At 38.7% G+C, this 27,666-nt stretch overlaps 1 protein-coding gene across 2 annotated transcripts in view; it reads right to left on the reverse strand.

Annotated features, from left to right (window-relative positions):
- Nucleotides 1-27,455, reverse strand: part of vps54 (VPS54 subunit of GARP complex) — a 30,258-nt gene extending 2,803 nt beyond the window's left edge. Inside the window, exons 1-21 of one of the 2 annotated variants that reach the window (XM_074629244.1) lie at nucleotides 27,308-27,455; nucleotides 21,511-21,676; nucleotides 20,850-21,091; nucleotides 16,723-16,807; nucleotides 15,757-15,791; nucleotides 13,950-14,081; nucleotides 13,465-13,850; nucleotides 12,691-12,817; nucleotides 11,742-11,771; nucleotides 10,025-10,132; nucleotides 9,865-9,920; nucleotides 7,808-7,904; nucleotides 7,260-7,591; nucleotides 6,063-6,192; nucleotides 4,372-4,553; nucleotides 3,787-3,899; nucleotides 3,592-3,655; nucleotides 3,264-3,369; nucleotides 2,245-2,332; nucleotides 2,010-2,131; nucleotides 946-1,026 (exon numbers count right to left, since the gene is read on the reverse strand). In XM_074629244.1, coding sequence (XP_074485345.1) covers nucleotides 946-1,026; nucleotides 2,010-2,131; nucleotides 2,245-2,332; nucleotides 3,264-3,369; nucleotides 3,592-3,655; nucleotides 3,787-3,899; nucleotides 4,372-4,553; nucleotides 6,063-6,192; nucleotides 7,260-7,591; nucleotides 7,808-7,904; nucleotides 9,865-9,920; nucleotides 10,025-10,132; nucleotides 11,742-11,771; nucleotides 12,691-12,817; nucleotides 13,465-13,850; nucleotides 13,950-14,081; nucleotides 15,757-15,791; nucleotides 16,723-16,807; nucleotides 20,850-21,091; nucleotides 21,511-21,646 — 2,652 coding nt within the window. In that variant the 5' untranslated portion in view covers nucleotides 21,647-21,676; nucleotides 27,308-27,455. The remainder of the gene's footprint in view (nucleotides 1-945; nucleotides 1,027-2,009; nucleotides 2,132-2,244; nucleotides 2,333-3,263; nucleotides 3,370-3,591; nucleotides 3,656-3,786; nucleotides 3,900-4,371; nucleotides 4,554-6,062; nucleotides 6,193-7,259; nucleotides 7,592-7,807; nucleotides 7,905-9,864; nucleotides 9,921-10,024; nucleotides 10,133-11,741; nucleotides 11,772-12,690; nucleotides 12,818-13,464; nucleotides 13,851-13,949; nucleotides 14,082-15,756; nucleotides 15,792-16,722; nucleotides 16,808-20,849; nucleotides 21,092-21,510; nucleotides 21,677-27,307) is intronic. The other variant, XM_074629245.1, reaches the window with a different exon arrangement.
- Nucleotides 27,456-27,666: the final 211 nt, after the last annotated feature.

The following is a 27,666-nucleotide window of genomic DNA, read 5'->3' on the forward strand; positions in this document are numbered from 1 at the left end:
GCCAGTTTGATGGTGTTTGTCTCTTTCAAAGAACTTAAATATTTATGACGGCTTTGGTTTATTCTCAGATGTTGTTCGGTTCTTGGAAGTGCGTTTTGCTGCAACTTGTCATGTTACAATTGAAGCGAATGATGCACGAGCTTTAAAGATAAACAAAGATGAAAAGATAAACAATCTAATCCCTTTTTTTCCATTTTTACACAGAAATAGCACCACCCACCATTAAGGTATTATTTTACTAGATTATATCATATTTCAACTTTGAATTTCCCATTTATTTCTTAATGTTTACATATTTATTTATTATTATTATAAAAAAACGAATAAATTAAATCAATAATTCCTTGTCGGTCCAGCAAATATAATGGTAGGGGAAACACTGCTGTTCAGATAAATTGAAAACCATCCCTTGCTTCTGGGGCGAATACACTGAAAATGACTTGTGTGAAATGTGTTTTAACTTATGGTCACTGCCAGATGTTTTTATCATATTCTATCACATGCTTTACTTCGACAGGGTCACAAAGATGGCTGGTATTTCAGATTCTGTGACACTAGGGAATCAAATACATCACAAAGACTGAAGGTTCGACCAGGTATTAGCAGAGAGCGATGATAAATATAAAATATATATTTTCATATTTTATTATAAATGTTTCTATTTATGATTCTTGACTTTTGCAGTACTTGTTTTTACAAAAATTACAATTATACAGTATTTTCCTTCGAATCTTTCAAGCCTGAGTGAAACAAGTTTTCCCGTTGGATGTTAAGTTGCAAACATTTGTTCAGTGATCAAACTGAAAGCCAGTGTGCAGCAGCGTAGCTACAGTAACAGTGTGTAGGATACACGTTATGACACTAAAAGACATGATGCACTACACTGACTACACATAAATGTCTCCTAAACACAGCGGAGTTTCAACATTTAATAGGTGATCTGACCTTTGATAAAACCTTCTCAAACAGACTGTCCATGATGGCCACCAGCTTAGCAGATATCTCTGCTATGTGATCGTTGTAGTCCTGCAAAGCCACAAACAGAGTCAGCGACACTAATGACGACATGTTACCAAAAAGACTTCAAAGTAGAAAAAGGAAATCTTTGGGAAATTCATGTTTTAATTCTTGGAGTCTGAATAAAGCTCAGTGGTGGAATGTAACTAAGTATATTAACTCAAGTACTGTACTTACCTTTACTTGAGTATTCCCATGTTCTGCTACTTCTAATCCACTACATCTCAGATGTAAATATTGTACTTTTTACTCCTCTACATTTAACTGACAGCTTTAGTTACTTTTCAGATTACAGTTTTTCATCCCCTTCCTGTCCAGTGAAAACCCCGTACCTCCAGATGTTTTGATGTTGAATGTTTTTGATAAACTGAAGGATGACGTGTTCTTTTATGTGTTGAGAAAATCCTCCTACTTCTTAAGCTAAATAAACTCTTTAAAAAGCCTCTTGGATCAGCTGGAAAATGCATCGTCACAAAGCTGAAAACAGGGCTGTTTTTCTGACACCATGAGAAGTTGACTTTTTAGAGATACGTGGTTCTCACAGGACAGCGACGCTACAAACATATGATGATCTTATGCATTGCTGTAGGTTAAACTACCCAACAGGATATAAAGGAGTTAAAAACATCTACAGCAGTAAAATGCAAAATACACATTAATGCAGCAGTAATATTAATCCAGAAACATCAGATATAATAGTAAAACACTGACAGGGAACATTTTACTGCACAGTGAATATTTTACTTTAAGTACATTTTACTGATACATACTTTTACTTAAGTAATGTTATTAATGTAGGACTTTTACCTGTAGTGGAGTATTTTTACAGTGTGGAATTAGTACTTTTATTGAAATAAAGGACCTGAATACTTCTTCCACCACTGATAGAACTGCATTTAGTGTTTTTATTGTTGAATGAAGAAATGTGAGGAAACCTTAAAGTCATTATGTATATGTGTGTGTAAACGTGTACATCTGTTTATGTGCGTTACCTTGGTGATGTGGTCAAAGTGTCTGAGGACGCTGAACTGTTTGGGCTGCAGTTTGGTCTCAAAATGAGCTCTGATGATGGGAATGTAGTGAACCACCAGCTGCAGGCAGCGGGAGGCTAACGCTACACAAACACACAGAGAGAGACAACACGTGTGTTTATGGCTGAGTAACAGAATTAGCATCTTCATTTTCAGATGAACTGAAGCATGGACTGGTGTGTGCAACTGGTCCTACCGAGGTTTTTGGTGGTGATGGTCTTCAGGCCGACTACCTGCAGAGCTCCGGCTCCCAGAACCAGCTGGCAGCTCCGAGAGTTGAAGTGCTGCAGAAACACAAGAAGAAGAAGAAGAAGAACTGCTTTTAAAACACAAACGCTAAGGTAACGGTGTGCATCTGCAGGGCTTCAGGCCTATGTTGACACGTTATTCAATAATATGTTACATTTACTTTACAAAATGACACCAAAATGACCCGATGGGGGCGCTATAATCTGTGTTTCAGCAGCATGGAAATGAAAATGTTAAACTTTAAAATCACAGCTGCTATTTTGATGAAATCTAAAGTAGGTTACATCAACAGAGATGGAGGAAGTACTTCTTGAGTAAATGCAGTAATACCAAAGTGTAGATATTAGGGCCGCCTCCTCTTAGTCAATTACTCAACTAATCAGTCATTTTGGTCTTAGTTGACCAAGATTTCTTTAGTCAATTAGACGTTTTTATGCTTTTTTCATGCTGAATAACATTAATTATCTCGTTACAATGGCACCTGGCAGTGGGTGGGATATATTAGACAGCAAGTGAACATTTTGAACTTTGAACTTTGTGTTGGAAGTAGAAAAAATGGGCAAGCGTAAAGATGTGAGTGATTTTGACAAGGGCCAAATTGTGATGGCTGATCGCGATAATCTACTAGGTCTACGGTCAACTGCTAGAATGTGAATTATTTAAAAAAGAATCATAACTAATAAATAACAGGGAACTATTTGGTGAGCTCTTTACAGCCTCTAACACCATCTAGTAGAACGGGACAAACTTTTGATTGGATCGCCATAATAACTCACGATGAGGAGTTAAAGGCAAGTACGATAGATCATTTTGCTCATAAGGACCGGGGCTATTGATGTGTTGATTGACAGCGAGGTAGACCAATCGGTTTGTCTGCACATCTGGCGTGAGCAGGACGCCGGCGTTCTGCAGGGACTGATATGGTTCTGACATGCATGTGGTCTGAGTGTTTGAGGTGGTTCTGACCTTGAGGAGGTCCGACAGACGCGTCAGCATGTCGGTGGCGATGGATGGGATGTCATTGACACACTGACAGTATTCCAGAAAGATCCGGATCAGCAGCAGAACCGTCCTGAAGAAACAGAAAGACGACTGTCACAACATTTCACATATTGTATATTATGTTTATTTTTCTGACTTTAATTTCAGTTGATTTCATGAGACGACATCAGTTGGTGCTCAAAATAATAATCTTTAATAAATCGTCTTACTAATTAATAGTGACTGTGTGATTCGTTTTAACCGTTGTGTTATATCAAAAATGTTTAATCCTTCACTGGAGGAGGTCACATACCCGACGACGGCATATTTCTGCCCGTTGACGAGCAGAAACTCGGAGGGCTTCTTGTCCCCTGGACCTGCGCACAGAAACTCAACGTGTCAAGTCTTCAAATATTCACATTTTGAACCCAAAACAGACAGTTGGAAACCTCATAAAGCCGAAGCAGAGGGGTTGGTGGAGCTGATATCTGTAGAAGGTTTCTGGTACCTGGAATTTTGCGCTCTGGTAGTGTTATTCTTCCATCAGCGATGGAGTTCACCAGATCCTGAAACTCAGTAGGAACCTCCGCCTGCTTCCAGCGCTCATTATCCAGGAGGAGGCTGCAAAACAACAACAAACAACAAACATGAGGACACACAAACACACCCGACACCATTAGTGCATTCATGGAGCATTTCAAAGCAAACCACTGGAAAAGTTTACAAAGTCATTTACTCAAGTTTGGAGCGTTATTTAGTCTCCTTCAGACAAGTTAGTATGACATGGTTAGTACCAATGGATTCCTTGGGTTTTCTAGTTTAATATGATACCAGTATCTTCACTCTAGTTTTAAAACTGAGCCTGTTACAAACCTAAAAAAACGCAAGTTGCGTTAATACGTTAAAGAAATTAATGGCGTTAAAACAAATTTGCGTTAACACGTTATTATTCCGTTAATCTTGACAACCTCACTTTTTTTTCTTAAAAAATGACTCAAACCGATTATCAAAAGATGGCGATTAAAACAGGTTAGTAGCGCATCTTCTTTCCTGTGTGACATTAGTAGATGACATAATTTGAGCTGCAGGTAACCTGAGTTTGGTCTTGCGTTCTTCGTGGAAGCGGTGGACGAAGCGGTTGGCCTGGCTCTGCAGCGCCCCCCTTAAGGAGACGCTGCGCCTGCCGCACAGCTCCTCGGTGTCCCTGACAAAACCCTCCACGGCCTGTGAGAGGCACACAAACTCCGCCGAGTTCAGACGCTCCAGAGAGCCGTCCTGTTGGAGACAGAGACAATCCAAGAGGTCGTACCAAATCTTCACATATTTACTCATTTTTAAAAACATTTCTGTGTTTTAATGAGTTTTGTTCAATTCAGCAATCTTTTCCTTTTCATCACAACACACACAAATGAGAATGTCGACTTGAGAAAAGTCAAACCTCTGCAAAGATTAACACGTAAAACAAACTGAAGCATCATGAGACATGAAAATACTATAAAAAGTTTAGGTTGCTGTGGTTTAACTGCACTTGATTTGCAGTAAGTTTGAATGCATCTATTTGTAATTAATGTGAATTAATAATGCATTTTCTGTAGTTAAATATAATTTAATATCAATACGCTTATAGTGCTGGCTTAGACCTATGAAATAATTAGAAAGGCCGACGTCGTTCATGCTCATTCAGCCCTGGAATGAAAGTCAATATGATATATAAATAATCGAATAATACGTATTTATTTTTACTAACTGTATGTCTGAAATCCATTTAAATGCATAAATAATGAATGTCATTGCAGTCAGCTTCTTAAGGTTTGCATTCCTTTAATGTTCATCGTTCAGGAGGTTTTTACGGCAGATGTTTCCTCCTCTCCAAAACAAACGGGCCCGCTGACTGAAACCGGTAAAAACACTGAATAAAGCTGTTTCGCGGTAAAAATCAGTGTTTCTCCGACGCTGTTCAGTGGACACAGGGAGTCCCGGAGGGGCTGTGGGCCGAGCTGCCGCTAACGTTTGCTCAGCTTGTTGACTAAAATCCTTCACCCAGTTAAAATATCTAGTTTAAAAAAAGACCAAGAACTAAAAAGTGTCTCGTAAAAATGTGACTTTAAACTAGATAAAACTCGAATTTACATCTCTCCTTCTGGCAGACAACCACAACACTGACGCATGCACAAAGGGGATATGATAGGCGACCTAATGAAACACACCGTTACCTTGATTAAAATTACAGATTTCTCTGATTTGAAAAATTGTTGGAAACATTTGGGATAATGTAAGTACACGCTCAACAAAATACATAACATAGGTATAGTTGTTTTTAAGTTTTTAAAGTTTCCATAGGGTGTCTGCACTCTCTCTCTGGAGCACAAGTGTAAACTTTGTAAAACATCCCAAATGAAAATAAAGCAACTATAAATCGCAGTTTGTTTTACAAAGCCAGCATTTTTTGGATACATTACCTACATGCTATAAATAATGAAACGGGATTAGTTGAACTATCAGTGGAAATAAAACAGGAATTCGCCTGATTTCAGAGATATAAAACATTAATTTAAAATTTAACAAAATCTAATTTATTTCTGCTTTTACAAAGATTTCAGACATTTTAAAACATGTTAGTCCTTAAATTAAATATATAAAATGTTACTTATACCTGAAGGATGTGTGGTAAATGTTCTATGAAATAGATTTACAAGCTCTACCAGTTTCATTTTGCTAATAATGTAATTGTTAATGTCTGATGTGAGCTGAGAGCTGAGAGGTGGTGTATACTGTATATCGTACCTTGGCTCTGGCTGTGAGGACTTTGACGCAGCGGTCGTGGCTGACGTCGGAGGCGGCGTGTAGCAGTTCCTGGATGTTGTTGATCACACGGTTCAGCTCCAGATCAGTGGGCATCATGTTCTCACTGGACCTGAAGACAAATACACTCACTGTCTCATTTACAGACACCTGGAAACTTCACAACAATTAACAATTAACATGCTTCACAGCTGTACAGCATCTTGCTGACACCATTTTATGTAAAGAATCACATACTTACAAATTATTACTGCACTCTAACTGTATTTCTGGTCTATACTATTTATATTTTATAAGATTTTATTCTATCCTAAGTGATTTTATTCAGTTTTTTATTATTACACGGCTTTGTTGAATACTCGATTCTGATTGGTCAATCACGGTGTTCTACGGTCTGTTATTTCTTTATAATAGACCGCTGCTTTATATAACAGAATGTTGCTATGGGCGCAGTTTTGATGTCTGACTCTGGAGGACCGTTTTTGTGTCAAATTGTTGATTTCTTAAGTTTAGCGATCATTGTTGTGAAATAAACCTCTTCAGTCCACCCCACCGCTTCGCATACTGTCGGGGTTTATTTCACAACAATGACCGGCTTGCTGTACATTATCCCTTACTTGTTTTTTTTTGCTTATGTAAATCAATTTTTTAATATGCTGTATAAAGAAAGCTGCTTTGCCTTAGTTATACAGTGAATCAAGTTTTCATTATGCAAAATAAATACAGTACATACTGTATATATAACAGACATAGACACAAATATCTAAATGCTGATACAAAGTTCATGTGATTGAAAGTGGTTGTGTGTAAAATATGGACAAAATTGAAACTTCCTTTTTTTGTTATTTGTAATTAGTTTGTGGCTTTTTCTGAAAACATACTGTGAAAGGGTTAAAGCTCTAAGAAGAAAACAGGGACAACTCTCAGACCGGTCAGCGCCGTGGTAGCGACCTGTCAATCACAAGGTAGCCACGCTCTAAAGCATACCCTGCTTTATGGTCTATTTGACTCTATACTTCTATACAATCAGATTTCGCCCCCTGCTGGCTATTAGAAATAATGCAAGTGTAAGGCACTTCAGCATTGGCTTCACTTTTTATAAACGTTGTCGCTTGGGTACAAAGTATTCTTAAAAAGAAGAAGAGTAAAAAACAAAGAGAGAAATCTCCAGGGACATACATGAAGCTCTGCTCCCTGCTGACGGAGGTCTCTGTGGTCCCAGAAGCAGAATTGCTGCCGGCTGCCTCCGTCCGGCTCTGCTGGATCCTGTAGCCCACGGCAGAGCTCTGATCCTGGACCGCCGCCTGCTGCTGCTGGGCCTCGTTCAGAGCGTCGCTGATGAACAGACCCTCGTGGGTGAGGTAGGCCAGCTCGGCTTCCCCCTGCAGCAGCGACGGGCCGTGGGGAGCCTCCTGAACTGAAGCCCCTGAACTGGCATCCTCCTGGAGCCGGATCTTCTGGTTTGAGGCCAGAACCTCCAGAACCACGTTTTTGATCACAGTCAGAGTGGCCTGACGGACAGCAGGGAAATAAAAGACGCATTCAGTCATGTTTTATAGTCTCTTTATCAGCATGAGCACCTGATGACACCTGAGCCAGCTGAGGAAACTCCAACACTCAGCCGACCAATCGTGTCCCTCTTCACAATGATAACTGAACCATCTTCAAAACACTAACTGAATGAGGTGAGTCAATCAGGTGATTATTTTCTGACAGTTTCGACCCACCTTGATCCTCTGCAGGAAGAGAAGGAAAGTCTCAAAGATGTTTTTCAGCAGCTCAAACCACTGAGGGAAAGTCATCAGACGCATCTGGTCAGCTAGCCTTCAGACACACACAATTTACACAAGGTTAAAAACATCCTGTTAAACAAGAGTCATTATATTCTTATATCACAATGTTGTTGTTGTTTATATGGATTCATTGCATTCTTCAGAGAAAGTCCCCCGACCCAAAAACATAGCAGAACTGTTTTTCCCCATATAAAATCATTTAATCTTTCAGGATTTTTGATAACATTTTGTTTGCAAATAATTGAGTCATCTGTGCTGGAAAAATACAAACATGCAGCACATTCCTAAGGACTTGACAGTTGACACTCATTGCCCTGGAAGTCTATTTCAGTTTCTGTGTTGCATACTTAGTCAACAAACATGTAGTGCCTATTTGAGGACAGGTAGCTTAAAAGGACAGAAGTGTCAGACAGAGAAGACAATGTGAGATATACGACTGCGAGCATTCATGCAAGGTTATAAATGTCGCTAAACCGAGAGACTCGGTGCTCTCAGCCCTGAACTTTCTATGTTGATGGTTGTGTGCATTAAAACTCTGAAAGACGCTCTCTTGTTTTTGAGTCCTTATTAAACAGAAATTGCCGCCACATCATCACACTTGAAAACTAGCTTGTTGTGAAGCAGGCTAAATAACGCTCCAAACTTATGTAAAATGTTGGCGAGGAAAAACAGGCATGGCCATTTTCAAAGGGTCCCAAATTTGTTTTAACGCCATTAATTTCTTTAACGTTTTAACGCAACTCGTGATTTTTAGGTTGTAACGGGCTCAGTTTTAAAGCTAGAGTGAAGATACTGGCATCATATTAAACTAGAAAACCTAAAGAATCCATTGTTACCAAATATGTCATACTAGGTTGTCATAAAGAAGTTAAACAACGCTCCAAACTTACGTAAAATGTTGGCGAGGAAAAACTGTTAAGGCCATTTTCAAAGGGGTCCCTTGACCTCTGACCTCAAGATATGTGAACGAAAATGGGTTCTACGGGTACCCAAGAGTCTCCCCTTTACAGACATGCCCACCTTATGATAATCACATGAAGTTTGGGGCAAGTCATAGTCAAGTCAGCACACTGACACACTGACAGCTGTTGTTGCCTGTTGGGCTTGAGCTTGCCATGTTATGATTTGAGCATTTTTGTAATGCTAAATGCACCTGTGAGGGTTTCTGGACAATACTTATCATTGTTTTGTGTTGTTAATTGATTTCCAATAATAAATATATACATATATTTGCATAAAGAAAGCGTATTTGCCCACTCACATGTCTATAAGAGTATTAAATACTTGACAAATCTCCCTTTAAGGTACATTTTGAACAGATAAAAAAATGTGTGATTAATTTACGATTAATCGCGATTAAATATTTTAATCGACAGCCCTAATAATAATAATAATACATCATAATTTATTAGTTGACGTATATTTCGTAATAATAATCTGAATCTATAATGTAACTAAAGCTGTCGGACAAATGCAGTGCAGTAAAAAGTACAATATTTGCCTATAGAGTATAAAGTAGCATAAAATGGGAAAGGAAAGTATAAGTACCTCAAAATTGTACTTAAGCACAGTGCAGAACTTGAATAAAGGTTTGGGCTGTCCCCTCGGTTGTTTTGGTCTTAGTCGACTAAAATTTCTTTAGTCGATTAGTCGTTTTTTATTCTTTTTGGACAAACAGATCTGTCAATTAATCAACTAATCGATAAGTCAATAAAATCGTGTGAATGTTATTCAACTAGGAATTTCTTTGGTCGAAGACAGCACTAATAAATGAATAAATGTACTTTATGTAGCTTTTTAGTATGGATAAAATAACCAGACTATAATGTCTCTAATGTCTAATACCTGATAAATTCAGGTCCCACTGATGTTGCCATGAAACCATTCTGCTCATAAATTTGTAACAAAGCCCACAATGAGGTAATGCAACCAGTATGAACCACAACATTGTCCTCCTAATCATCTTAAATTACATCCATATTTCTACTTACTTAGTGACGACTTCAGTGTCAATATCTTCTATGTGAAAAACATTTTCTGCCACACACTGAAAAAACACAAACGTGTCAGATTAAGTGAGTTTTTCAACCACGTAATAATGAAATGTTTTATCTGTAGTTTATAATATGCTTCACAGTCAGGAGGTTGTACCTGAGAGACGATGGCCTTAGCAGCCATGATCATCTCATCGCTGTAAATATCCAGAAAGTCCAACTTCCTCTGACGCAGCAGGCCAAACACCAGAGACTCCAGACGCTCCTAAAACACACACACACACACAAAAAAATTAATAAAGAAAAACTGAGTCCTCAACAATTAAAGTGCAGATTTTAAATGTATGTACGTCAAACTCGACAAGCGGCAGCGTTTCATTCGACAAGAACTGTGATTAAATTATACATAAATTAAGATTTTTTCCACAAGCTGAGATCAAACAAATACATCAACACAAGCAACAAATACATAATTATTGAATATTTAGTTCGGGCCGAGCCATTTTGTCTAAAAATCACATGTTGACAATAAAATGGAATGGAAAGGAAAAAATGGATATCACGATTATTTTTTTTTTTTTTTTTTTAAAAGGTACAGTGTGTAGGTTTGGCGAAATGTAGTGGTGTGGTTGAAGACTGCAACCAACTGAGTACCCCTCCGCTCACTCCTACATTTCCAAGACTGTGGTAACGTGAGCGGCAGAGTGCAAAACCGTGGTAACGCCGCCTTCCTTACCATAATAACACTACTATAGGAGCAACGGAAGTCAGACGGCGGCTTGTGGTACCATGGTTTTGCACCATAGGACACACGTTATCGCAGTTTCCAGTGTTTGGTTTGTCCGTTCTGGGCTACTGTAGAAACATGGCGGAGCAACATGGTGGTCTCCGTGAAGAGGATCCGCTCCCTATGTAGATATGAAGGGCTCATTCTAAGCTAACGAAAACGCAACGATTCTTAGTTTCAGGTGATTATAAACTAATGAAAACATAGTTATGAATACTATATTCCATTTCTGCAAATAGATCCTCCGAAATGTTACAAATTGTACCTTTAATGTTGACACCATGATTATTTAAAGTAACTTTTTATCCATTTGACAAAAAATCTTGAATTGATTTTAATCATATTCAGGTTTACACTGACTGTACTTAAAAAAACAACAGGATAACTAATATTTAAATAGAAAAAGAGACAAACACCCAATCTGGTGTAATTCATTACAGACGTGATAGTGATTATTATTAAAATAACTACAAGATTTTTAAACAGTATCTGCTTTAATCATTCTTTTTGGACTACAATATCAAAATCCTTACTTTATCACTAAATGATTCGACTGAGAATACATATCAATATATATTAAATAAACTACAAGGACCACAATGTAAACAAGTCCTGTGACTTTCTTGTGTTACCTTATTGTTCTTTTAATTGTTTTATTCCAGTGTCTTTTTTAAAATGAAAACAAAATTTAAAAAATATATACCGCCCAGCCCAAACTCAAAGATTATTGTTCATAATGAATTAAAGCAAAACACATTTAAATTGTATTCACAGTGTTTGTTCAACCTGCCTGGAGACCAGATGGATTCACCACACAGGTACAATTGTTTTACTGATGTTGAAAACACCAACAGAAACCTCTAAAAGCTTGATAACCTCCTTAACACCATCTGAATCATCCTAGAGCAGTTAACTCCACCCACATGGCACTCCAAGCACATTAAAACAAACACTCAAAAGATTACTTCCAGACAAGATTTGATCGATCACTGATCCATGTTGCGACAACTGAGCCGGATTTCAGCAGCAGGCGTGATTTGATTTGATTTGATTTGAATGAACATGTGTGTGTGTGTGTGTGTCCCACCTTCTGTGAGGCAGCGTTAGGTATGTGGACCTGTGATGGGCACAGCATCCGTTAATAACACAACAATTCACATCAGTGCAAATGTGACTGTCGGAAAAAAATCTGTCAGAGGTCAAAGGTCAAGGGACCCCTTTGAAAATGGCCATGCCAGTTGGAACCAATGAATTAATTAGGTTTTCTAGTTTCATATGATGCCAGTACCTTCATTCTAGCTTTAAAACTGAGCACGCTACAACCTCCGAAATACAGAATAGCGGCCGGGTCCACAGGTAGGCCGTTGGATTTTTAAGAGGTTAATTAAAAATAAATACATTGTTCTGGAGATTCGATACAGTATCGCAAAACACAATGTGCTCATGTGTAACTGTGTCTGTGCATTTCCTTAAAATCTGAGATTCAAACGTAGCCTGCGCAAACTAGATTTGGTACGTCACAAATTCTAAAACCAATTGCTGTCTAATACGCACACGATGTCGGCAAAGAAACCTGAAACCTCCAGCGTAGAGCGGACTTTTCAGTACAGAGAGCAAGAGTTTTCATTAGCAGAGTGAAAGTTTTGAGAGCAAACATGGTAAAGTGTGCAGTTTTTGGATGTAAGCAGGACCCAAAATCCCACTATATACTGTATATTATTGAATGTTTTACAAATAACTCCCCTCACTTGATTTATTAACCCATTTTACCTTTAAATGTATTCCTTATCCGATGTGAGGGTCGCACTGTAAAGGACAGAGGGTTTCGTATCCTGTACAGATTTGTAAAGCCCCGAGGCAAATTTGTGATTTGTGATTTTGGGCTACACAAATAAAATTTACTTGACTATTATTACATTTAGGACAAGCTCCAGATGTATAATTCCTATCTGTGTGAAAAGGTTTTTACATATAAAATGGTGACAAACACAGGAATGTATAAATGGTTTGGAGGTGATGGAGGAGTTTATTCAGACCTTCTCGAGGACCAGCGGCTCGTCCTTCAGGCTGCGGTTCAGGTCGCTGCGGGCGTACATGCTGAAATCCTCCACCATCATCTTATCGATCAGCTTCTCCAGCTCGCACAGCTGGGAGCCCAGATGCCTGGAGGGGCAGACAGATAGATAGTCAGTAGCACCACAGCTGCAGTTTGTGTGGTTTCTGACTTACTGACAGCATCACCACGTCCTGTACTGAGGCTTTAAAGGTCACATGAAATGATTTAATGGGACTCTGGGACTAAATCTCTTCATTAAATTGTTCATAAAAAAACGAAATAAAAACAAAGTGTAGATATTGTTGTTAAAAAACTATGACTTGAAAAAACTGAAAACTTGACTCGTCACTGCTCTCCTTTCAAATTAAAGCTCGTCATCTTCTGCTGTGAAGATACAGCCTTATGTTGTTCTCATCTATGCTCACTTTTCCTCAACTAAATATAGACTAAAATGTTAGTGTTGGCCTAAAAAGAATAATAACCGGACCTTCTGTCAGCTAAAAGTGACTAAAAACACAAGAAGATAAATCTATATAATAAAGGCTAAGGAAGGTCAGATTCAGACAAATCAGGAGCTCCAGTTGTTTTTTTATTTTCCTCCAAATGTTTTCATTTTTGCTTCATTTTCTCATAAAACTGAGTGACATCCACATTTAGCTGTTTGTAAAGAGTACTGCCCAGACTGCCCAAACACTCCAGCAGTCAAATTCGGATTTCATCCCCAGACAACCCCCCCCCATCCCCACTTCCTCACCTGAAGCTATGGATTCCCTGCAGCTCCTGCTGCAGCACTTCCTTAGTGGTGGAGATGAGCTCCAGTGCTCCGACAAACTCGGAGGTGGAGAGCAGCAGCTGCACGGTTGGCTGAGTCTGATGCACAGCTGCCATCAGCTTCAGCTTGTTGTGCAGCTTCACGCAGTTGTTGCGGGTCAGGGCGGTGCGGAGGGCCCGTAGAGGCCCCTCGCACATGACCCGGTCGATGGTGGCGGTGCGGCCCCGCAGGACGGCCACGGCGTGCTGCGTCTCCTGAAGCCGGTCCTGCAGCTCGTGCTGCGAGGACATGGCGTGGAAAAACGCCTCGGAGCGCAGCGAGATCTGCCGGGCGATGCTCACCTCCACCACATCAAGGTAGTGACTCAGCTGGAGGGAGGCAGAGACACAGAGTTCATTTGTGAGAAACGCCTGTGATGTGTCTTTTGTGATCTGTGTTTGTTTTGCAGAGTGGACGAGAGAGTTTACCTTCTCCTGCAGCAGTTTGGAGGATGCCACGTCTCTGCTGCTCTTCCCTCCAGCACTGTTGAAGTGCGACCAGGGCAGCACGGTGTTGAAGGTGCCGGGGTCCTCCAGACCAAATTCAGGCTTCATGAAGATCTGCAAATTCAAAACGCAGACAAACCGGACATTGTTAGACACCCGGGAACCCTAAATAACATTGGAAACAGCCCAAATATAAAACTGAGAAAGAAGTGTTGTGACCCTGGGAATAATGCAATGTTCATTCACATGACTAAGATAAAGGGGACCTATTATGCTTTTGTGCTTTTTTCCATTTCCTTTAGTGCGTTATATAGTTTTTTGTGCATGAAAAGGTCTGCAAAGTCACTAAGCCCAAAGTCCAGGCAGGAGCTCAAACAGAGCGTTTCAGACAGCGGGTGAGAAGAGGTGCTGCAGCACAGCCGGTATGAGAAATTTAAAATGTTTTTTGATCATTAAAGCCTGTACACATGTTCTGGTAGAAACCCAAAATACAAGTATGCACCTGAAAATAAGCATAATAGGTCCTCTTTAATATATTAGACATTCTAATGCTAAATATGTTTTTAATATACAAGCTTCTGGTCAGCCTTCTTAAATTGTTAATGTTGTTTTTCATCTCAGAGAATCTAGGAAAAGGGACAAAGTCAGATCTTTCAGTGTCATGAAAACCCAGATGGAAAACACTGCACTCTGACATCAGGAAACTTAACTTCACCTGCAAAGAGTCAATTCACAGCAGAGCCCAACAGATATTGGATTTTTGAGGCCAATACCAACATCGATATTTGAGTTTAATAAGCGGAAGATATATTAGCCAATATTTTTTTTTTGTGACCGAGATATGAAGGACAGCGAGACATTTTAGACATATCGTTGGTATTTCTGTACTGACATTTCTTATTAAAGGAAGAGTATGTAGCATTTCGGGGTCTATTAGAAGTGAAATATAATATTCATAAGTGTTTTCATTAGTGTATAACCACCTGAAACTCAGAATCGTTGTGTTTTTGTTAGCTTAGAATGAGTCCTTCATATGTACATAGGGAGCAGGTCCTCTTCACGGAGTCCGCCATGTTTCTATAGTAGCCCAGAACGGACAAACCAAACACTGGCTTTGGAGAGAGGCCTGAAGACGGGTTCTAGTTCTCCGACCTGCTTGTGAAACTGTGGTAACCGCCGCAGAGTGTAAAACCGTGGTTGCAACAGCCGCCGTCTAACTTTGGTTGCTTCTAAAGTGTTATTATAGTAAGAATGGCCTCTGAGCGAGGCGAACGGCATTACCATAATTTTGCACTCGGCGGCTCACGTCACCTCAGTCTTGGAAAGGGAGGAGTGAGCGGAGGGGTACCCAGCTGAGTGTAATCTACAACCACACCACTAGATGCTGCCAAATCCTACACACTTTCTTTAACTACAGACTCACATTTAAGCCGACACCAATGTATCTGCGAAAAGCTAAAATCTGCCAATAATTTCATCATGCTGATTAATCCGTCAGGCTGATGTGAAAAACTCCAGGTGGAATCAGAGTTTCACATTTTATCATATTTTTGGCTTTTGCATGAGACTATCCTGACAGTCAGTCAGTCAGTCTGTCAGTTGAACGGAGAACCTCTATGTAACGATGAAGACAAGCAGAGGGGAATCAAACTAATGCAAGTACAAAATGGAAATTTAAGGGGAAATCAAAAGTTAAAGAAGTTAATAAGAAGAAAGTTTCTGAATAGCAGCTTCAGTTTCTACGACTCTGATCCAATACAAACAGAATAAAGTAAAGTAGATGTGTTACCTTCGGGACTTGTTCCAGTTCAGCTCTGGATTTCTCTACAAACAAGGAAAGCTCCAGATCAGTCACTTGTTTTACATTTCTATACTTGTTACACCGCTATTATAAAGTATGTTTCTTACAATTAACATAGATCAATCAATACAAATGTACAAAAATACTGTAATAATATTAATACTTAATAATAGTTTACTTGTATAGCACTTCTCAAAACCAGTGTTACAACGTGCTTAACACAAAACAAACAATAAAAACAAAAGATAAAAGAATAAAATGGACAAGAAATAAACCAGTAATAACATTTTAAAATGTGCAGCGTATAAAACACTATGCATAAAAGATTTATAATAATTATTGATAGGTTAATCAATAAAAATGAGTTCAAAAAAAGTATTTAAAGGAAGATAATGAAACTGCATTAGTCTGTGAAAAGTGCCATGAGTCAGAACCAATCTGCTGTCACACATTACTCATTTCAAAATCTAGAAACAAAAATACATCTAATGTTCATAGGGCTGCAACTAACGATTATTTTCATTGTTGATTAGTCTGTCGATTATATTCTTGATTAATTGATTAGTTGTTTGGTCTATAAAATGTCAGAAAATGGTGAAAAATGGTCATCAGTGTTTCCTAAAGCCCAAGATGACCTCCTCAAATGTCTTGTTTTGTCCACAACTCAAAGATATTCAGTTTACTGTCATAGAGGAGTAAAGAAACCAGAAAATGTTCACATGTAAGAAGCTGAAATCAGAGAATTTTGACTTTTTCCTAAAAAAATACTCAAACCGATTAATTGATTATCAAAATAGTTGCTTATTAATTTTATAGTTGACAACTAATCGATTAATCGTTGCAGCTCTAGATGTTCATTACAAGCTATATTTCCTGTCGGTGTCATTTTATGGACTGGAGAGGAGGCCGTCAAGGAGAGTCCTGCAGCAGCAGCAGCAGGTTAATAATTCATACCGTGGTTGCTGGTGATACTGGAGACAGCCTCCACATCGTCTTTGTTGGGACAGATCGTCTTGCAGCGTTCGTGGATTCTTTCCCTCTAAAAATAAAAACACAGAAAGACAAAAAAAAGATTCAGAAGTTTTGGATGAAACTCAACATCTAGTTTGAAGTTTAGTAGTTTGGTCTGAGGGTGGCGCTAAATGACAAAAACATGAAAGCTTCCACAGTTCCGGTTATAAAATGAGAACAACACAGAAGCACATTACAGGAATAAGGAAGCATCAGAGGAATGTTTGACAGTTGTACTTCTGTCTTGTTATTGTTGTTGTTTTATTGTCTGTAAGACATCATTCTGAAACCTGAAGAGGAATGAGGAAATGAACACAGTGCTACAACGACAAGTAGATGGTGACGTCAGTGACATTTCTAAAAAATTGGCAGCTCTTACAGGAATAGAAAGAAGTCAGTTCAGGTAACAAAGTCTAAAAAATAAGAAATGTTCCAGCCTGGAAATTAAACCACACTAGGCTTATCTGAGGAGTTTTGTAACCAATTACAAAACTTGTATTTCCTTTTACAGCTAGAAGGAAGTTAATATAATGCCAAGAAATACAAAACAAAACTAAATAAGGAATAAAAAGCTGCTGTATGACCACATTTCTGATTAACCATGTTGATGAAACTTCATAAACAGGAAGAATGAGAAGAAGTAAACCAGAAAACAACCACTGCTGACGCACTTGGTGATGATCCTTATCTGGATGTCTCTCGAGTGGAGAAACCCGACATTACAGGGGGAAAAATAACTAACCTCAAGATATTTAAATACTTTGAAAGGTCTGAAAACGTCAGCAGGGGGGAGATCAGTGTAAAATAGTATGATAGCTGCTGTTGTGTTGCTGAAATACAGACTAACAAAAAACAGATTCCTGACTACAACACTGAGGCTCTAGAGTTTGACATTTCAAATGATTTTATCAAGTAATACAATAGGAAACAGTCAACACATTCAGTAGAGCCGAAGGAAACAAAGATGTCTCAATGTTTGTGGCTCCTCTTTTATGTTTCACTGTGAAGTGTGTCCCATAAATACCTCCATCTGTGGTGCACCACTACAGTTTTACAACCACAGCAGAATAATAAATAATAAAGTACACGAGTAGAAAAACAACACTGCCGTGACAGATTTTAGAAGAGAGCAGTTTGATCAGACAGAAAGGCGGGAAACATTTTTCATCTGGTATTATAATACCACCATTAACCTGACAATTTTAGTTAAAGAATACCTTTATATTTTTTGTTTGTTCATATGTAACATTGAAATATGAGGCTTCAGTAGTCTGAGTTAGACAAATCAAGTGGATCTCTTCAAAAGTTATAGTGTTTTTAGTCCGTCTTTGTGCTTCCCTGGACTGTGTTAAATTGTACATCGTCTTCTCAGAATGCTATCGCAGTCAAATCTGAACACACAAACATGATACACATCTATTTAGATTCAGTGAGACTTAAACTTTCAGTGGATATCAAATCTGTGTACAAATGACCATAAATCTGTTTAGAAATCACTGAAAACAGACACTCATAACTCCAGAACTTGCCTGAGAATCATCATGTTTTTAAGTTTTCTTCAGTATCAAAGTGATCCAGTGATAGTTGTTTGTACATTCATGGGTTAACTGCAAAAAGGAAGTGATAATAACTAATTCGGCATACTTTTAATGCAGCTAATTTGCCAAATGTAAAGAAATACAGAGCTGCAACTACAACAAAGACTGGGAAACTACTAATAACGGGGTAATAATGGGTTATTTTTCAATATCACGGACGGGGGGGGGGGGGGGGGGGGAATATGATGTGAAGCAACATAGTTTGAGCTATGGTGCAGAATAGAAATGTGTATTTTTTAAGTTAGATAGACATTACATCAACATTTTAGACTACCTCTGAGCATTGGTAATATGTTCCACATTGTCCCACACAAACATAGTCATCATCCCACATCAGAAAACAGTGGCAACATTATAGAGCTCAACAGGTTTCAGAAGTAAAAATGCCATTCATATTCTGAATTACGGGTTTGATTATAAGCCATAATGTCGTAACCATCCAAGCTAGACTTAACACAAGCTACAAGATTGTGAAACGCTGGTATATGTTCCTGTAGAAGCTACAAGTCTGTATGATATCAACTTTGTTTTAAGAAAAACATGTTTTTATTATTAGCCGAGTAGCATAACTCTCAACTTCATTTCAATGCAATTCTACACACAATGAGGACTGTGGATTTTGTCCCCAGTCTATCTACTCAACTGGAAACATTACAGGAACAATTACATCAACCAGTAACTCTTTCAATGAACACATGGGGATGTTAGTGTTGTATTAAGAAGACAACATGTTAACCTTTCCTTTAAGGAGAGCTATGAGGACAAATCCCACAGGCTGATCGCAACATATCACATCAGATCTCTCTACACATCAGTCAACAGCCCAGATAGAAATCACATCTGTAGCTCACATTACAACTGTTTAGTCTCGCACGGGTCTGGCTCTCCTAAAGGTTTCCATCTCCTTTAATGCATGCTTTCTAGTTTTTGTAACAACCTTTTTTTGCCCTTATTTGATAGTATGACAGACTAGAGAAACAGGAAATACTGTTTACATTAGTTTATACATTTTACAATACTGTACACCTGTCTAAAACAATTACAGCATGTACTATTTTATTTTATTATTTATTTATATGTTATATTGTAGCCTTATATTCATGGTTCGTACACCTTTTTAAGAGTAAAATTCAGGCACATTTCAAGCACTTTCAAGGTACCTAAACCAAAAATGTCCAGACTCTTGAAGCCTTTATCATCACATCTAAATTGTTACTATGAATGCAATTGCGAATAAGTTTACAAAATTAATTTATACCCACAGCAATCAATGTATATTGACACTTTGTTTATACCAGCTATCCAGCTGTTCAGAATAACTTTGATTGTAAGTTTTGATCATGATTATTTAATGCTTGCTAATTTCCAGAGTAAACGATCAACAGAGGACTTACTGTATCTAGCTATGAATGACGAGGACACAAGAAAATAACTTTTTTTACATGAGTGATTGTGTAGATGAAACACCAGATTATGTTGAAAATGAAGACATTTTCAAGGAGAATATTCAAATTCTGAACCTTGAAAACATAACAGTTCAAATTAAGCTTTTTCCAAACTTTCAAGACTCTGTACGAGCCCTGTATACTTTAACGTCTGCACGATTTTAGGTCTTAGATTCTCATGGTTTACTTTCGTGATTTTCTATTGTATACATATTTAATGAGCATTGTAAGAACTAACATTTTCATGGCCAACGACTGCTTCTAATGGTCAGGATCACCCAAACACGACGTAGCCTGATCAAGGTTTATTTCACAACAATGATCGTCTCGCTGTACATTATCCCTTACTTGTCATATGCACAACAACAATTACCAGGGTTTATTTCACAACAATAGCTAGCTGTACATTATCCCGCTTATTACACAGCTACTTACTTAAGAAAAAATAATTTGACACAAAAACGGTCCCGCCAGAGTCTGATATCAGAATTGCGTCCATAGTAACGGTCTGTTATAAAGAAATAACAGACCGTAGAAAGTCGTAATTGACCAATCAAAATCGAGTATTCAACAAAGCTGTGTAATAATAAATAAATAACTTGTAGAGGAGAGGGACATGCTATAAAACGGTTTGCACTCAGGAACTAGGAACACCACAGACATGGTTTGCATCTGGTTTTAAACCTCTCAACCACAAAGATAAGCCAAAAACCTTTTCATTTCTGCAAAAAAAAAAAGGGAAGCTGGAAACTGGTAAGCATGTTTCCATCCACCTGTTTTATGTGTATTTTGAATTTGAAGATCAAAACGAAGCCAAAAATCTCAAATCTCAAAAGGTTGCTGTATTGAGCTTATAAAAAAAGAACGGTAGGAGCTGAAACTGCTTCAACAGGATTCCTGACACACCCACAAGGTAAGGCTCAATCAATCAGTGAGTCTGCTGAGGTCTGAGCTGCAGTGATGCTGAATGAATCTGTCCTCTGTCTATCAGAAATGCTCTGAATAATTCAGTGTGGGTGTGTGTTACCTGAGCCATCTCCTGCAGGTAAGGTCCGAAGTGTTCCCTGGTGATGTTGGGGAGGTAGAAGGAGGGCATCACTTCTGTCTCTGCAAAGTCCAGTCCCCATGTTTTGGTGAAAAAGTCGGACTCCCGCTTGGCGAGCCGCGGGTCGTTCAGCGCGGCAGGGAGGTTGACCTTCGAGCTGTACACCGTCCACCTGTCGTGCTCCGCCACCACAGATGGGCTGTCACACAGGCCCCGCCCCACACCTGCAGGAAAAGTGAGGGATTACATGAATTTATCAAAATGTATTAACAAATTGTAATGCCTGTACCACTCTAGCATAAATGAAAGACCTTAAATGATCAGCCCATTGACAGAAAATTAACCTCCAACAATTTTTATCAATTATGTCGCTATAACAAGCAAAAACACGTCCTGGTTCCAGCTTTAAACATTTGCCAATTATCTTTGTTTCATATAATTGCAAACTGAATATCTGGGGTTTAAGACTGTTTGTGGGACAAAACAAAAACATTTCATACATAACCTCGGGCTCTGGGAAACATGTTTCACTACTTTCTGACATTCTATAAGCTAATAAGCGAATTGATGGATAAACAGTTAGTTAAAGCCCTAAAATGATGTCTACCAATGCTAGGACATTAAAGAGTGCAGCTGTTCCCACCAGTGGGTTCCTTGGGGCAGACATCGGGCAGGGAGCGGATGGACCGGCAGCGCGGGGGCGGCGTCTCCCGCTCCTTGTGATAGATCCCACCTCGACCTCCACGAGGCACTGGGGAGGAGCCGTGGCTGGAGGCCATGGCATCGGGACTCGCCTCCCAGGAGGCTAGCTGGAGACAGACAGACACAAGAAGGACTGGAGTTAGATACAGGAAAAACTAAATTAAAGGATAAGGATCTTGATATATTTCTCTTGTTCTCAACAAATCCCATGAAAAGACCGAAACCAATTCAGAGTTAGTATTGCGTGTGTACCAGAGCCTGATATATCTTCTTCCTCTGTGCCATAGAGCTCCATTGCTGTCCAAAATCTATTAAAAACGAATCAGTGAGCCACACTGTTGCACTGGGTGACATGTTCCTTGATTACCATGAACACACACACTGTATTTTATTTTGACTCGATCACACATTCACCGTCCTGCTGCCACAAATACTCACCATAGCACCAAATGAGGATTAATCCACCGCTGAAAATAGTCCCCAACAAATTCACTTTTTCCTCCTGTTTGTTTGATTAAAAACTACAGCGACCGGCTGATTTAGGAAATTACTGAGCCTTTTCTTTAAAAAAAATGAAACTATATATTTGTGTTTTTAAAGATTTACTTCTTCAGAAGGAACCAATGAGTTTGGAGCTGAGAGCCACAGACAGGAAGTCAGGAAGCATTGAGAGACGGACTAACATGTTGTTGGTTTTGACCTTTTCATGAATTTTGATGACAATATGTAAACATGTAGAATAATGTCAGCCTGATACATCTTTTTAAATCCACCTTTTTAAATCCACTAATTTTTGCCTGAATAACAATCTTCAACACAGTAAAACATCTCATCCACACAGACTGATTCACTGTTTGTTCAACCTCTCTCAAAGTGTTCCGTCAGTGATAGAAAGTTGTCTTAAGTACAGGAAGTCACACCTGTTGACAATCTTCAGGCAGCTGCAGAAGTTCAAACCAGAACTGAAAGTTTTTGCTCGTTCTGTGTTGTCAGTTCAGGGCTGTGAAACATACTGATTCAAAGTTCAACCTCACATCTGCACCACCTATACGGCTCACTTTATCAAGTAAACAGTTATGAAAATGATTGAGCTGTTTTTACTATTAGTCAAACAAAATAGGCAATGTGAGAACTTCACTTATTTTTGAAAATATTGCACACTAAATGAAAATGACCATTAGATGCAGCCCTAATTCACACTGCAGTTTGTAAAAGGACTGTTTCGGACTGAAGACTAGGGCTGCAACTACTGATAATTTTATTAACCTGTCAATTATTTTCTTGATTAATTGATTAGTTGTTAGGTCTATAAAATGTCAGAAATTGTCAGTAAAATGGTGAAAATGTCGATCAGTGGTTACCCAAGGCCCAAGATGACGTCCTTTAATGTCTTGTTTTGTCCACAACTCAAAGATATTCAGTTTACTGTCATAGAGGAGTAAAGAAAACAGAAAATATTCACATTGAAGAAGCTGAAATCAGAGAATTTTGACTTTTCTTTTCTTAAAAAATGACTCAAACCGTTGCAGCTCTACTGAAGACATCACCTTTCGCTGTGCAAAATTATGACATGCATTTTCCACTTTTGACATTTTCCAGATTAATTGAGATAATATAATATTATCATTGTTTATAGCCCTATATTGAACCTCAGAAACTGAAGGAATATTATCATCATCCAGTTGGGATTCGTGTTTGTGTCCAATACTCACTCTCTTTCAGCTCAGTTTTGGTCCACACCAACTCCTGTCCTGAGGGAAATATCTGTTTCTTTAGCTCTAAATGCTCCACTATGTTCAGTCTATAACTGTGTCTGTCTGCTTTTTGCTGCTGAGCAGGTAGTGTACAGAGGGTTTATTGGAAAACAGCTGCCTGCTGCTGCTGGAAACTGCTGATGAGAGCGCTGAGAACCAAACAGTAAATATGCAGTGAAAACCAAAACTATGAGCTGAAAGATAGAAATTAAAAGGGGGGAACTCTAATTTCTGTGTAATCCATAGTTAGTGTATTGCCTACTATAGATGGCGGTCGGCACGCCCCCAGTTTGGAAAAACAGACAGGAGTATCAGCACAGGAGCAAAGCAATGTACTACTGTGGTAGTAGGTACGGGGCAGCAGCAAAACAGATTTCAGTTCAAGTGCACGTTATATTTAGAATATTTTCACCACTTTGCCTTGCCGTCAGAAAGCACTGAAAGCTGTAAAAATATTCTAAATATAGCGTACACTACACTTAAACTGATATTGATTTTTTAGGTGTCTAAAATAAGTTTTGCTGCTGCCCTCGTTCACAGCAGTACATTGCTTTGCTCCCGGTACTTCTTTTAGAGATTTAGATGTAGATTTTTTTGTTTAGTATTTCCTGAGATCTTACAGACGGCAATTAATCGATAAAATAATAGTCAGATTCGCAGCCCTAAAAGTCAGGTACAACACACAGCACTATTTGTGACCGTCCACGCTCAACTGTGCAGTGCTACATTGATTCATCTCATCTATCCTCTCCAAAAAACATTGATGACACTGAAAAATAATTGTTAAATGAGAGTGATAGTGCCTGACTGAGCAGTACAGGGTGTGAAGCAGAGAAGTGATGTTTCAGCTTTAATCTGACTGCTCAGACAGACTGTTGAGGTGTAAAACCCTCTGCTGTAAATCCCATCACACTGATGAGAAGATTAGAGGAAAGGTCTGCAGCCTCACCGTTACCACCACCACTGTTTTTAGCTCCTTCTGTCTGCACATGAAAAACTGTCTCATTGTCACATCTTCAATGAAAGAATGAACGTTTCAAAGTGTAAAACTTCAAACTCTCACAGCCGGCCTGGCTGCTCGTTTCCTATTGAGACGTCAGTGAGGTAAAAATAGAAATAATTGGCTGATTTATTTTTTGGAGAGACATGCTGGTTTAGAGGGTTAGGTTTGCACATTAAAATAAGAGTATGGACCCTCACAGATTAAATTCAGCAATATTTGCTGTCGTAAAAATAGAAATACAATTCAGATCTGTGTTCTATCCAATAGGAAGGCAGAGAAAAAACGAGTATTTAGTGGTCGTTTACTGTGTTTCCATCAACATTTGGCCATTGTTTGTAGAAAAAGATGCTTTTCTAAAAAACGTTTACATATACACTGTTTTGGAATAAGATAATCCCTGCATATTGTTGAGCAGAGAAGTTCAAGAATTAACAAGCAGCCAAGTAATTCATCCTCTGGATCATTTTGTTTGCCCAGAAGACGTAACACTACAATATTTGTGTTTTATGGATGCGTCGAAGGCTTTTGACCGAATTAATCATGGTAAATTGTTTATTAAACTACAACAACGAGGGGTCCCCCCATATTCGATAAGGATCTTACACTTTTGGTATTAGCATCCAACCATATGGGGTATCATATCCGCACCCTTCCTAGTGTCTAATGGGGTCCGACAAGGTGGAATACTGTCACCGGTTCTCTTCAACCTGTATATGGATGATCTTTCAAAAAAGCTGAAAGAGTGTAAGACTGGATGTATGGTTGGGGATAGTCTTGTTAATCATCTATTGTACGCTGGTGACTTTGTCGTCCTGTCTCCTAATAGTGCTGGCTTACAGCGACTGCTCAGAGTCTGCTCAAGTTAAGGTGTGCAGTATGACATTAAATTTAACTCTAAAAAGAGTGTTGTCATGATTACTAAAACCAAGGAGGATCAGAAGCCAGATTTCCCTTCATTCTTTCTGGCAGACCAAGCGCTAAATGTGGTGAACAAAGTAAGATATTTGGGTCACATCGTCGGGAATGATCGATGTGATGACAATGATGTGCAGCGCCAGTGTTGCAAACTGTACGCACAAGCCAATATGCTGGCACATAAATTTCACATGTGTACAGATGATGTTAAAGCAGCCCTTTTCAGAGCCTACTGTACTCCACTCTATACAGCACACTTGTGGTGCAGTTACAGCAAAGCAGAAATGAAAAAGCTTATTGTGGCATTTAATGATGCATCCAGAATCTTGCTCAAGCTCCCAAGATAGACAAGTGCAAGTCATATATTTGTGACTAGTGACGTTCCTACCTTCCATGCTGTGTTGAGGGATTTTATGTGTCGATTAAATGATTAAAAAAATTTAATCATAATGGCCTTAACTGAGCCCACACAAAGTGACACAAGGTACTCCTCTGGTTTTTGGAAACATTGGAACAAATGCCTATATATGTTTTAATCACTGTGAACTGCAATGATTATATCTCTGTGTTGTTGTCCTTGTATTGTATTGTATTGTATTTTATTTTATGTATACTGATATGACCTATGGGTCTGAAATAAAGTTAATGAATGAATGCTTTTAACATAATGGAAAAAAAATAAATCAGCAAATTACGGGTGGATGACAAAAAACACGACAGAGATAAGCCTGCTGAAAAACTTAACTGCTATATACAGTTGGCTATTTTAATCTACAGCAATGCATCGTAGTCTATAAGATCATCATACGTTTGTAGCATCGCTGTCCTGTGAGAACCACGTATCTCTAAAAAGTCAACTTTTCATGGTGTCAGAAAAACAGCCCTGTTTACAGCTTTGTGACGACGCAATTTCAAAGGTTTTTTTTTAATAGTTTATTTAGCTTATGAAGTAGGAGGATGAAAAGTAAATAAAGTATGTTTTTTGTTTGTTTGTTTTTTATCCTTTAACTACTTATATTCTTTGTCTCCATTTTTGTTTGCCCTTAGTTCCTAGTATTGTCTGTTTTTGTTGATATATTTAAAAAATGAGGCATGATAAACACCCCACAGAAGTCTGTATCACTGACATGCACATGCTTCCTAATAAAAATATTTGAAACAAAAGAACATTAACACATAATTAAAACAGTCATAAAACATAAAAAAAAATTAAATATTAGAAAATAAAAACAAGCTAAAAATAAAAGCTATAGGATAGAAGCTAAAATAGAGTATAACACACAAGAGTAAAAGCTCTAGTGTAGTATATAAGATTATTATCTGGTTTAATAAAAGTAGGCAGCAAACAGGAACGTTTTAAGCTTTGATTTAAAATAAAATTAAGACATAATTGAAACAGTTATAAAAACATTAAAGATTAGAAAATAAAAACAAGCTAAAAATAAAAGCTAGGATAGAAGCTAAAATAGAGTATAACACACAAGAGTAAAAGCTCTAGTGCAGTGTAAGATCATTATCTGGTGTAATAAAAGGCAGCAGCAGCAAACAGGAACGTTTTAAGCTTTGATTTAAAATAACTCAGAGTTGGAGTTGGTCCTGCAGGTTTCTGGGAGCTTGTTCCAGATATATGGTGCATAAAAACTGCAAAATATGACAGTGCTTGTGTAAATGTATCTGCTGAGTCCACATGATGCTCCCAACAGCAGCTCAGGCAGCTGTGACAGCAGCTAGCCAGCTAGCTTCAGCTTAGCTCCAGTACATTCATTGCTGTAGCAGCTAGTGTTAAATCCACTGAGCTGACAGTGAAGTCAACACTAAACGCTGACACAAGACACACTAAACCACATTTCACTTTCGATGACAGGGCTGATAAGGCTCTGAATATCCTGTTTGGCCTGTGTTAAAAGCTAATGCTAAGGCTAGTGTTGTAACCGAGGTTACACGTAGACTGGCTGATGCTAGCAGGTTAGCCGTTAGACAGCTAACTGCTAACTGACACTCTCAACAGGAGAAATGACACAACACACAAAGTTCAGTCACTGCGAGGCTTCAGTCGCTTTACGTACCTGTCGTATGAAGCACAGCAGCCGGTGTTAGTCCTCGTCAACATCACAGGAACACCGGAGGAACCGGGAGGAACCGGGAGGACAACAACAGCACACACAGCAGCAGCAGCAGATACCAACAGCACTACAGAGACCATCATGCACCGCGCGGAGGAGGAGCGACAAAAGCCGGTTCTTCTTCTCTTCTTGTAAAGTTGGCTGCTGCCACCTGCTGACCAGCTGTCACCTGTAAAACCATCATGGTAAAAACATACACACTAAGAGTATGTACCAATCACAGCTGTGGAGGCGATGGTAAAGTTCTTTATATGAAAGACATTGATGTATTTTTACACTTACTTTACACTATATATATACTT

Source organism: Sebastes fasciatus, chromosome 3, assembly GCF_043250625.1.
Source record: "Sebastes fasciatus isolate fSebFas1 chromosome 3, fSebFas1.pri, whole genome shotgun sequence".
NCBI lineage: Eukaryota > Metazoa > Chordata > Actinopteri > Perciformes > Sebastidae > Sebastes > Sebastes fasciatus.